Raw genomic sequence first — 9,381 nt, 5'->3', positions numbered from 1 at the left:
AATTTTTCTATAGTTTTTCCGCTTTTTTTCATGAACCGTTCCGCATTTGGGATTATTCCTTCAAAGATGATATTTTTGCTTATACGTTCCCTAAGGGGAAACCCTTAAGCAATAATCCAAGAGATTAACGTGTCTTTGCCCATGAATGATCCCGAGCACGACGATAGAGAGCATTCAGCTCACGCGGTCTGGGTCAATATGGGGTCTAGAATGTCGGCGGTAGCTTGAAAGAGAAAGAGAGAAAGAGAGAGAGAACCGCAAGTAATGATTCTTCCTTTCACGCAAAGTGGAACTCGCAGGAAGCCGCTTTAAATAATACTCGTCGTTACTGGCACATGGACAATCGGGCAATATTACTGTGCAAAAAAGCACAAGGTGATGTGGCGATAATGCGAAAACTGCGGTCTCTCTCTTTCTCTCCCTTTCTGTCTGTCCCCTTCTGTCTTCGACGTGTATGAAGGTTACAATGGAAATTGTTACAAAGAGAGAAATCGCTCGAAACGATATCCTCGAGGTGACAAAAAGATTCGCGTTGCTTCTAAACAATGCGATTCCTTAAATTTATTTGCTAAATCCGTTGCAAAATTTAATCCTCGCAAAAATATGTACATCTTATTCTTTAGTTATTATATATATATATTCGATATCGCTATTTATCTCGGCTAAACTTTTTTCCACGCTAAAATACGATAGTTTACGTATAAATGCTGTAACTGTTGCAAAATCGCAATTTTCACCGGTCGAATAACAATGAGGAGTGCGTAATTCTAAAGTGACATAATTCTTGCAACGTCAAAGTCAAGCCTCGATAAAGGAATAAATAGATTAAAGCACGCAGAACATTATTTCGCACTTTCTCGCGCTCATCGTTCTAACGAGCTTAATTGTTCTTGCGCAATCGGTATTCTATATAATATCGCCGACGACATAACATTTCATCCGAGTAACGCAAGGAGCTGTTACGGGATTTACGAACGGTTTAATCCATTACGTGAGTCGACTGGGTTAGCGGATTCGAGTTCTGTTTCACTGCTACGATGATTTTCGCGAACAGTCCTCCATCTCGCTGTTCAGATTAATCACCGTCGTCTGCCACGGCAGCTTTTAATTGGTCAATCGAATCAAATAGAATCATGGCCCTGTCATTACATCTTTTCGTGGCAACTGTCAGCTTCTCCTCATCGAGCACGTCTTCTTTGAGTTTTACGCTCTCAATCTGAACTAGCAAACAAAGCGATTACAGCCTTGGTCAAAAGTATTAGGAACCCTTAAATTTTCCGTATCTCTTATTTTGTTAATAGTATATAAATACGAAAAAGATTAAAAAACTATCGATAGTATTTTAAAGCTGAAATTTCAAGCTTTACAATGTTTTTTTTTTTAATTTTTCACATACGATAATTTTTCGCTCAGTATTGACAATATGTCTGAAAAATACAGATTTAGTTTCAAAATTATTTATCTCGGCCAAAAAAAAAATTAGGAAAGTTTAAAAAAAAGCATTTTGTAGGCAAAATGTTGTAGTTTATGGAACCTGACTTAAATTTTTCTAGGGAGAAATTTTTTTACCGAGCTGCAAAGTGTAAAAAATACAATAAAATTTTAAGAAACAAAACAATATTCTTTTTTAAAGCACAGAACAAGAAAAATACAAAAATTTTTTAAATTACCGATAACAACTTTAATGCGTTATCAGTACATTGATAGCACTTTAAAGCTGAAATTTCAGCTTTAAAGTGCTATCAATAGTTTTTAAAAATTTTTTAATCGAATTTTTTAAGGTGCGTATTTATTCAAGGCATATTATGAAATACTAATCCTTCAAATACAGAATCGCAAACCTGTATAATCTCAAGTCAAGAGAGTACAAACATAGATGATACATAAACCGAATGGAATCCATATGGTCACTTATAATGTACGCTTCATCTCCATGACGGTATACACCATTATTTGCAATCAAAAATCGAAATATTTGTACTCTTGTACTTCGTTGCGAGTCGTGGATGTACTTGAAATATTTTTTTTGGCAAACGATGGACGCATCAAACGGACGCGGATGATTCTTAAATAATCTAAAGTACATTGTAAGGATTTCAAGAAGATCGCGTAGGTGGCAATTGATGTTATATCTTTGATAGAAGGACTAGCTACTGTAGCTCTCCCTTTCATTGCATACACGCATTTGCGTGCCGCGTGGTTTCTCGCACGGATACGATCGTGAAACTTTCCGGTAACATCGTAAATTCCATAACGTCTCACTTGTGTGCGATTTTATTGACCTATAAACTATTTACAAAATTAACTCGTTCTCCAAGCATTTCCGTGAACTGGCGTTTAGAGCGATCAGCTGATGCGTCAAATTGAAAGCTGTTTTCTTCGCGCCCAAACGAAAGGAGAAGAAGAGAAGAAGAAAAAGAGGCAGGAGAAAGAGAGATCATGAATCTGCTATAAAAAACATTTTGCAAGTGCAGCGATGACTGGTCGCACAAGACAGATTGACGGCACCGTTTCTGAGAGAGTCTTTTCTAACTATCCGTTATACTGAAGATAGCTCACGGAAACTGAGAAACGTATACAATTTACCGGAAATGTGCATGTACAAGAGCAATAAAAGCAGGTTTCAATTGTCGGCGGAAATACATGTCATTCTACGTCTTCCAGTAGTTTTCACACAATATCCGAGAATCGCTCTGGTTATACAAAACTCAGCTGCAATTAACTGGAAAAGAAAATGCGGGTTGTATACGCAATTGAGATTTATTTTAACAAGTCCTATCAGATATTCAATTATAATTAAATCATTAATTGATATCTCAAGCGATCATTTTTTAATTTAATTATTTTAATTAATTATTTTCGTTAATTTATGAGTAAAATGAGTATTCCATTCTAGCACTTTGTGACTACGCATTTTCACTTTTATATTTTGAGAAAATATAAAAATAGTTTAAAAAGAACAAAAACTCACTCCATTCAATTAAATCACAACTGACATTATGACGTGAAGGTTTTGATTCTTTCTTGATTCTTTCGTAAGAATATAAGCAGAAGGTCCAACTTTACGTTTAGGAGCTACAGAGGATCACCAGGCACTCTCATGTCCAAGTTCAGGGCTAACAAGATCCCATGCCGTCTCTTTTGCTCGTACGAGAGACGCTTCTTGCAACCTTCTCAACCTTCTGTCGGTTCTCCCACTATTTTCTCATAGGCTCGACTGGCCACCCTTTATTTCATCGCATTTTATTTTCAGCTGTCCAGTCCGACCGCTATTTATTTAGTCTTGTTTTAGTCCTCCAACAACTCTGGCTTCTTAACGTGCTCACTCTTTTTTCTTCGTGTTATCTTAAGCGTCTTTATGCCAGAATAATAATTGTAATTATTATTAGAATTTGAATATTCAATGCAATTGATAATACACATGATAATATAAAAAAAATAAATATATTATAATAAATAAACAAATTTTTCACGTTGAAAAGTATATACCTTCTGTACGAATTAGCATTTGGAAATCAAAATTATTTATTAAAATTTGATTCGTTTATCATTTACATCTAATCTATAATATTGCTTCAATACAATTTTTTTTACATATTCTGCAATATAAAAACTTTGAAATTCGAAATATTGCTATATTTAATAATCGTATAAATATTCGATAAAAAAGTGACAAAAACAAGACAAGCTTAAGTTTCCGGATTAAAAGAGTTTTAAAAACATTTTTTATAATTTTTTATAATTTAAACTGATAAAGTAATTATGGTTGTACAAATTAGAGCATTATTAAGATAGCATTATGAAGATCCGGCAAATAAATTTTTATTTATAAATATGTAATTTTAAATAAATGCAAAAAGATTTTTCATATACATAGAATAAATATAGAAATAAAGTTTTGGATAGTAAAGATACATATACATCTAAATATTATGTTTATTTCCTTTAACCAGTTTTATATTCTAACAATAAGCTTTGTTTATTCATCTTAAATCTTATTTTAATGTTCAAATAAAGAGTTTAGGCGCATGTAATAAATTAAAAATTTTTCCGCCTTAGATAAGTATATAATGTATAATGTTTCCCTTGTCACGATTCTTTTGCTATATAAATTGGGACATCATAAGGACGTTGTACGCAAAACTTATACTTTAGATTTAGATGCTCACAAGCTTGCAGCAATGAAGATAATATATGTAATTTTGATAGCTGGTCTTGCAGTTGTCATGACCCATAATATCATGGCTCAAAAAACGGATAAGGTCGAAACTGCAGTCACATCTAATATATCTGAATCTACAACCGCACCTACATCCAAAACTACTGCAAAACCTGTATCTACAAATAAACTTACTACAATCACATCTAATACACCTGAATCTACTAAACCTACGATCAAATCTACGACTAAAGCTACGCCTAAATCTATCGAATTTGTAATTATTGCGGTAAGTCAAAATCATGAAGGAAAAACTATATATGTGATAACAATCTGTGATACACATGAAGATTATATGATACCTCTGTGATATTGCATTTATATAAAAATTGTAAATGCAAAAGTAGTTTCTTTGCATGATAATTCTAAAAAAATGCATTATATGTATATTGAGAAAAGATTTGTTATTTATATCTAATAATAAGTGAAAATGTCAATTTTTAGTAATATATTTAAAATAATATTTTGTACATTTTTGACAAAAGACATATTTTGTGTGTGTTCGTGCGTGCGTGTGGGTGCGTGCGTGAGTACGTGTGTGTGTGTAACAATTATATTTTTCTTTGTACTACACTACATTGCATATGAAATTGAATTAAAAGTTAAATTAAAAATAATAATTAAATGTATAATTTTTTCTCGTATTTCAGGAAAACGTAATAATTGAACCACCATATGATGATCTTTTTGAAGTATATAATTATAATTATTTATTAAAAGTTAAATATTATAATTAAATATAATAATAATTAAATATATAATTTTTTCTTGTATTTCAGGAAAGCGTAATAATTGAACCACCATATGATGAACCTTTTGAAGTCTTAAATATGTACGATTAACTTAGCCATATAAATATATACTTAATTGAAGTGTTTATTTATATATGTTTATACATATATAATGTAATATAAATAAATATACATATATAATAAATTAAATAATATTCATAGTACAATATATTCAATAGATTTTGCAATTAATATAAAATTCTATAAATTATATTATATTTGATATATAATCGCTAAATGTCAATGTTACATATACATCCCTATATATATATGTTGTATAATTAATTTTAATTTTTTATTATTCGGAAATACGGAATTATAAACTTTGATTTCTGTTTTGTATTATTAATATTATTATTTACAGATTGATAACATATAAATCACAAATCGTACATCTCACTTAAACGCATTACATTTATAAACATTATTATAATTTATTGTACAAGAATTTTAATATAATATTTAATTAACGTTTAATATTTTTATGTTACTTAAAAAATAAATTACAAAAAAAGTTTTCCACACAACAATCTATAAAAACACTTATATAAAATTTATAAAAAAACTTTACTGTTTTACAAATTTTTTAAAGATGCATATTTAATAAGGTATATATATTATTTAAAAAGTTGTCAAAAGTGTGTATGCGTGCTTGCGTGCGTATATGTCTATTTAATTTAATTTAAGAATAAATCCACGATATATGTGATAGATATGATTCAATACTTATATTTATATTAAACATTTAAATATATAAAATAAAATGTTTATTTTCTTTAAATAATTTTATATGCAACGATAAACATTGTTTTATTTTTAATCTTAGAAGAATAGTTTATATAAAATTTTATGTTTAAAGATAAATTTTATAATTTTTTAGATTAGATAATGTTTATATTTTTTCATCACGACTTTTGTTATATAAATTGTGATACTACGAAGACGTGATATAAGACAAAGTATAAATTTTTTATTTTTCATAATATTGCAGCAATAAAAATAATATGTCCGTGTATTTCTCTGTACAGATTTCTCTATAAGATTATAGATATAAGATTATAAATAAATGTCCAATATTTATTTATTAATATTTATATTTATTTCATTATTAATAATTAAAATATTTCATCTTTGCAACTGTTTTTCTGTAAAGTTGTGTACAAAATGTAATCAATATAAGATATAATAGTTATAAAGATTAGCAATCTAATTTTTATAAAGTAAGTATGCCAAAAATCAAGATTACACTAAATACTGCATATTAAATGTAAGAATATTTTAAATCACACAAATACGTAAACATATAAATATACAAAATAAAGTGTTTACTTCCTGGAAACAATTTTATATTCAATGATAAATATTATTTTATTTTCTGTTTTAAAAGAATAATTTATATAAATTTTAGTGTTTTTGATAAATTTTATAATTTTTTGAATTAGATAATGTGTATGATATTTTCATCACGACTTTTTTTATATAAAATTGTAATATCATGAAAACGTGATACAAGATATAATATAAATTTTTTATTTTTTATAATCTTGCAACAATAAAAATAATATATGTACGTATCTATCTCTCTACAGTGAATCGTTAAAAATGTCAAAACGTTTAAAGCAAATTTTTATATACTATGTAAGATAATCTTATGAAAGAATTACTCTGTAAATATAAAATATAATCTTTCTTATATTGTAAAATATGAAATTACAAAGCTGAGAATTAAATGTTACTTTATAATATATTAGTAAAATGTATTAGAAATGTATTAGAAATGTATTTTTAGGATTTTATTTGGCTGATTTGTATAGTCAAAAATATGCAGTAAATTTCTCAAATTATTCTGTAATAATATTATTTGTAATAATATTATTTGGCATTAAACAAAACGATAGCTTTGTTAATGAAATGTAAAATAATATATATTTATAATATGTTATATTATGTTATAATATGCATTTATATGTTATCTGAAAAGAAAGATTAATATGTATATATCTTGAAATGCTATATACGTATGTTATATAACTATTTTATTAATCGTTTATTATATACATTACCTACAAATTTTGACCTTTTGTATTATATAAATCATTATTTACATATTAATGATATAAGTGAGAAAATGCAAGTTACAAATGCATTTTGTAAAAATTAAAAGTTTTTATTATTTATTGAAATAGATTTTTAATTTATTATTTATATAACATAATGTCTCATATATATTTGAGCGTATTTTTCAAATTGTGCAACATTTTTTGTAAAATATTATCAATACAAATATTAATTAATATTGAATTAATCAATAAAATTTGCTGTAAAACAGATCTGCACTTTAACTTACAACCGCTAATAATTACGATTAATAATTAATATGTATTCTATTTAAACATGGCTATAAGAGGGCTATTCGGAAATCAACCTCTCATTCCCGGTGGGCTTGCAAAATAAAACAACAAGTAGCAATAAAACATTTTATATATTATACGCATTTTACACATACATACACACATACACGTTATATATATATATATATATATATATATATATATATATAATTTACATACGTAATTATGTATAAATAATTATACATTTACGTGTCATATATATCCTAATCTTTTAATATGTGTTTTGTTGTATGTCTTTTTAAAAAAAAAACAATTTTTTATCTAACATTTAAATATAATACGATTGAACAATTTATCTTCTATATAAAAAATTATTCCTATATAAAAATTTTATTTTTTATATAAAAAATTAATAAATAAATAGAATCAATAAAAAAATTTTTTGCACGATTTCCTATACGTGACTATATGCAAATAAATGCAATATTTAAATGACATTAAAATGTCATGTTTATTTCTTTTAACCAATTTTATATTCAATAATAAGCGTTACTTTATCTTGAGTTTTAAAAAGTAATGTTTAAATAAAATTTAACATTCTGAATAAATCAAAACATTTTTAATTTTATTGTTAAATCAGAATATTTTAGATTAGATAATTTTTATGATATCTACACAAACACAAATTATGATTTTTTTTTGTTATATAAGTTGAGGTTTTATGAAGAAATCCATGAAGATATTAGAATTTAAAAGTTTGGATTAGACTTTTATAATTTTGCAGCGATGAATATTAAAATATTTCTGTTAGTTCTGCTTTTTATGGTTGTCTCAATTCCCAGTGTTAAGGCTAATCTAATTGAATTCATAATAACTACATTTAAATTAATAATAACTAAATTTGGAGAATTGAATCGTAATCTAAGTGATGAGATACGTGCTACATTAGATCATCTGGTATAAAACTATTGTTTGATATATACAATTGTTTAATATACAATGTTTTATATATTTGTTAATATGTACATTTGTGCTTATTAATGATTAATATAATTTGTCTTTACATGAGACTGTAACTTTTTTATATATGTTTACATCGTGAAACAATTAGGATATTCTTTGATGCTTTTGTTAAAATTACATATACTAATATATAATTATATTATGTATATAAAATAATTTGTAAAAACTATAAAATGCTAATATTAAATTTTACATTTATTTATGAATAAGAAACATCTGACTCAAAAAGTTATTTTGTACTCGGTGTGTTAATAATGAGATACTGATACATAATTGTAATGTCTGTTATATATTTAAATATGTAAACACAAAGTATAAAAAATAAAATTTTATTTATTTCAGGTGAGTTTGGCGAAGATGATTGAGCAGAATATTACAAAGGATGTATCGAAGGATTTGAGCAATCTAATTGCACTTGTGAAGCATTTTAATATATTCAAATTTTTTGGATTTTTATTTTCTCTTTTTTTCAAGCCATTTTTTATCCTATTGCATATATTTAAAATATAACATTTTAAGTTGCATTTAAGATAAGAAGATTATGTTTAAGTTATTGTAACATAATATTAATAAGTGGCACATTGTATTTAGCAGAACTTTCAATTATTGCGAGTAATAATATTATCTATAATATTATAAAAAGCACATAGATATTTTTTATGTAAAAAATGTGTAAAATAAATAAATAATATGCAATTTATTACTGATAATAAACTGAAGAAAGAGCAAATAAGAACCGAGACATGGTAATTAGAGCAAAATTTTTTTTATTATAATAATATAAAATATTCAAAAAGTATGTATTAATTACGAACGTTTCGAATCATTTTTTGTTTCATCTTCAGTTTGTTTAGAAAAAAATCTATATTGAAAAGTTAAAAGAATGTCTTCCACTATTCTTCAGGTATCACTCTTCAGGTTAAAGCTATATTTGTCACTTAATGATCAACACTTCAGAGATGAGTTTCGTATCGTACGAGAAAATTCACTATCTCAA

At 26.4% G+C, this 9,381-nt stretch overlaps 1 protein-coding gene and 2 long non-coding RNA genes across 3 annotated transcripts; 2 read left to right on the top strand and 1 right to left on the bottom strand.

Annotated features, from left to right (window-relative positions):
• Nucleotides 1–336: 336 nt before the first annotated feature.
• Nucleotides 337–3,325, bottom strand: LOC140670414 (uncharacterized). The gene is made up of 3 exons (XR_012047550.1): nucleotides 2,972–3,325; nucleotides 1,842–2,722; nucleotides 337–1,216 (listed from the first exon to the last, which is right to left on the bottom strand). It is a non-coding gene; the product is annotated as an uncharacterized lncRNA (long non-coding RNA).
• Nucleotides 3,326–4,132: 807 nt separating this feature from the next.
• Nucleotides 4,133–5,136, top strand: LOC140670381 (uncharacterized). Its single transcript, XM_072900933.1, has 3 exons — nucleotides 4,133–4,448; nucleotides 4,870–4,911; nucleotides 4,999–5,136. Exons 1-3 carry the CDS (start codon nucleotides 4,182–4,184, stop codon nucleotides 5,059–5,061), a joined length of 372 nt encoding a protein of 123 aa, XP_072757034.1. The 5' UTR covers nucleotides 4,133–4,181; the 3' UTR covers nucleotides 5,062–5,136.
• Nucleotides 5,137–8,099: 2,963 nt separating this feature from the next.
• On the top strand, nucleotides 8,100–9,120 carry LOC140670228 (uncharacterized). The gene is made up of 2 exons (XR_012047508.1): nucleotides 8,100–8,318; nucleotides 8,727–9,120. It is a non-coding gene; the product is annotated as an uncharacterized lncRNA (long non-coding RNA).
• Nucleotides 9,121–9,381: the final 261 nt, after the last annotated feature.

This window comes from Anoplolepis gracilipes, chromosome 10 (assembly GCF_047496725.1).
Source record: "Anoplolepis gracilipes chromosome 10, ASM4749672v1, whole genome shotgun sequence".
Taxonomy (NCBI): domain Eukaryota; kingdom Metazoa; phylum Arthropoda; class Insecta; order Hymenoptera; family Formicidae; genus Anoplolepis; species Anoplolepis gracilipes.
The sequence above is the reverse complement of the archived record's forward strand: the minus strand, read 5'-3'. Positions and strand labels throughout refer to the sequence as shown.

Excerpts from the sequence above, each read along its gene's own strand:
- LOC140670381 (XM_072900933.1), top strand. The coding sequence starts at position 4,182 with ATGAAGATAATATATGTAATTTTGATAGCTGGTCTTGCAGTTGTCATG. Across the intron at positions 4,449-4,869 it reads TCGAATTTGTAATTATTGCG|GAAAACGTAATAATTGAACC; the intron begins GTAAGTCAAAAT and ends CTCGTATTTCAG. Across the intron at positions 4,912-4,998 it reads CATATGATGATCTTTTTGAA|GAAAGCGTAATAATTGAACC; the intron begins GTATATAATTAT and ends CTTGTATTTCAG.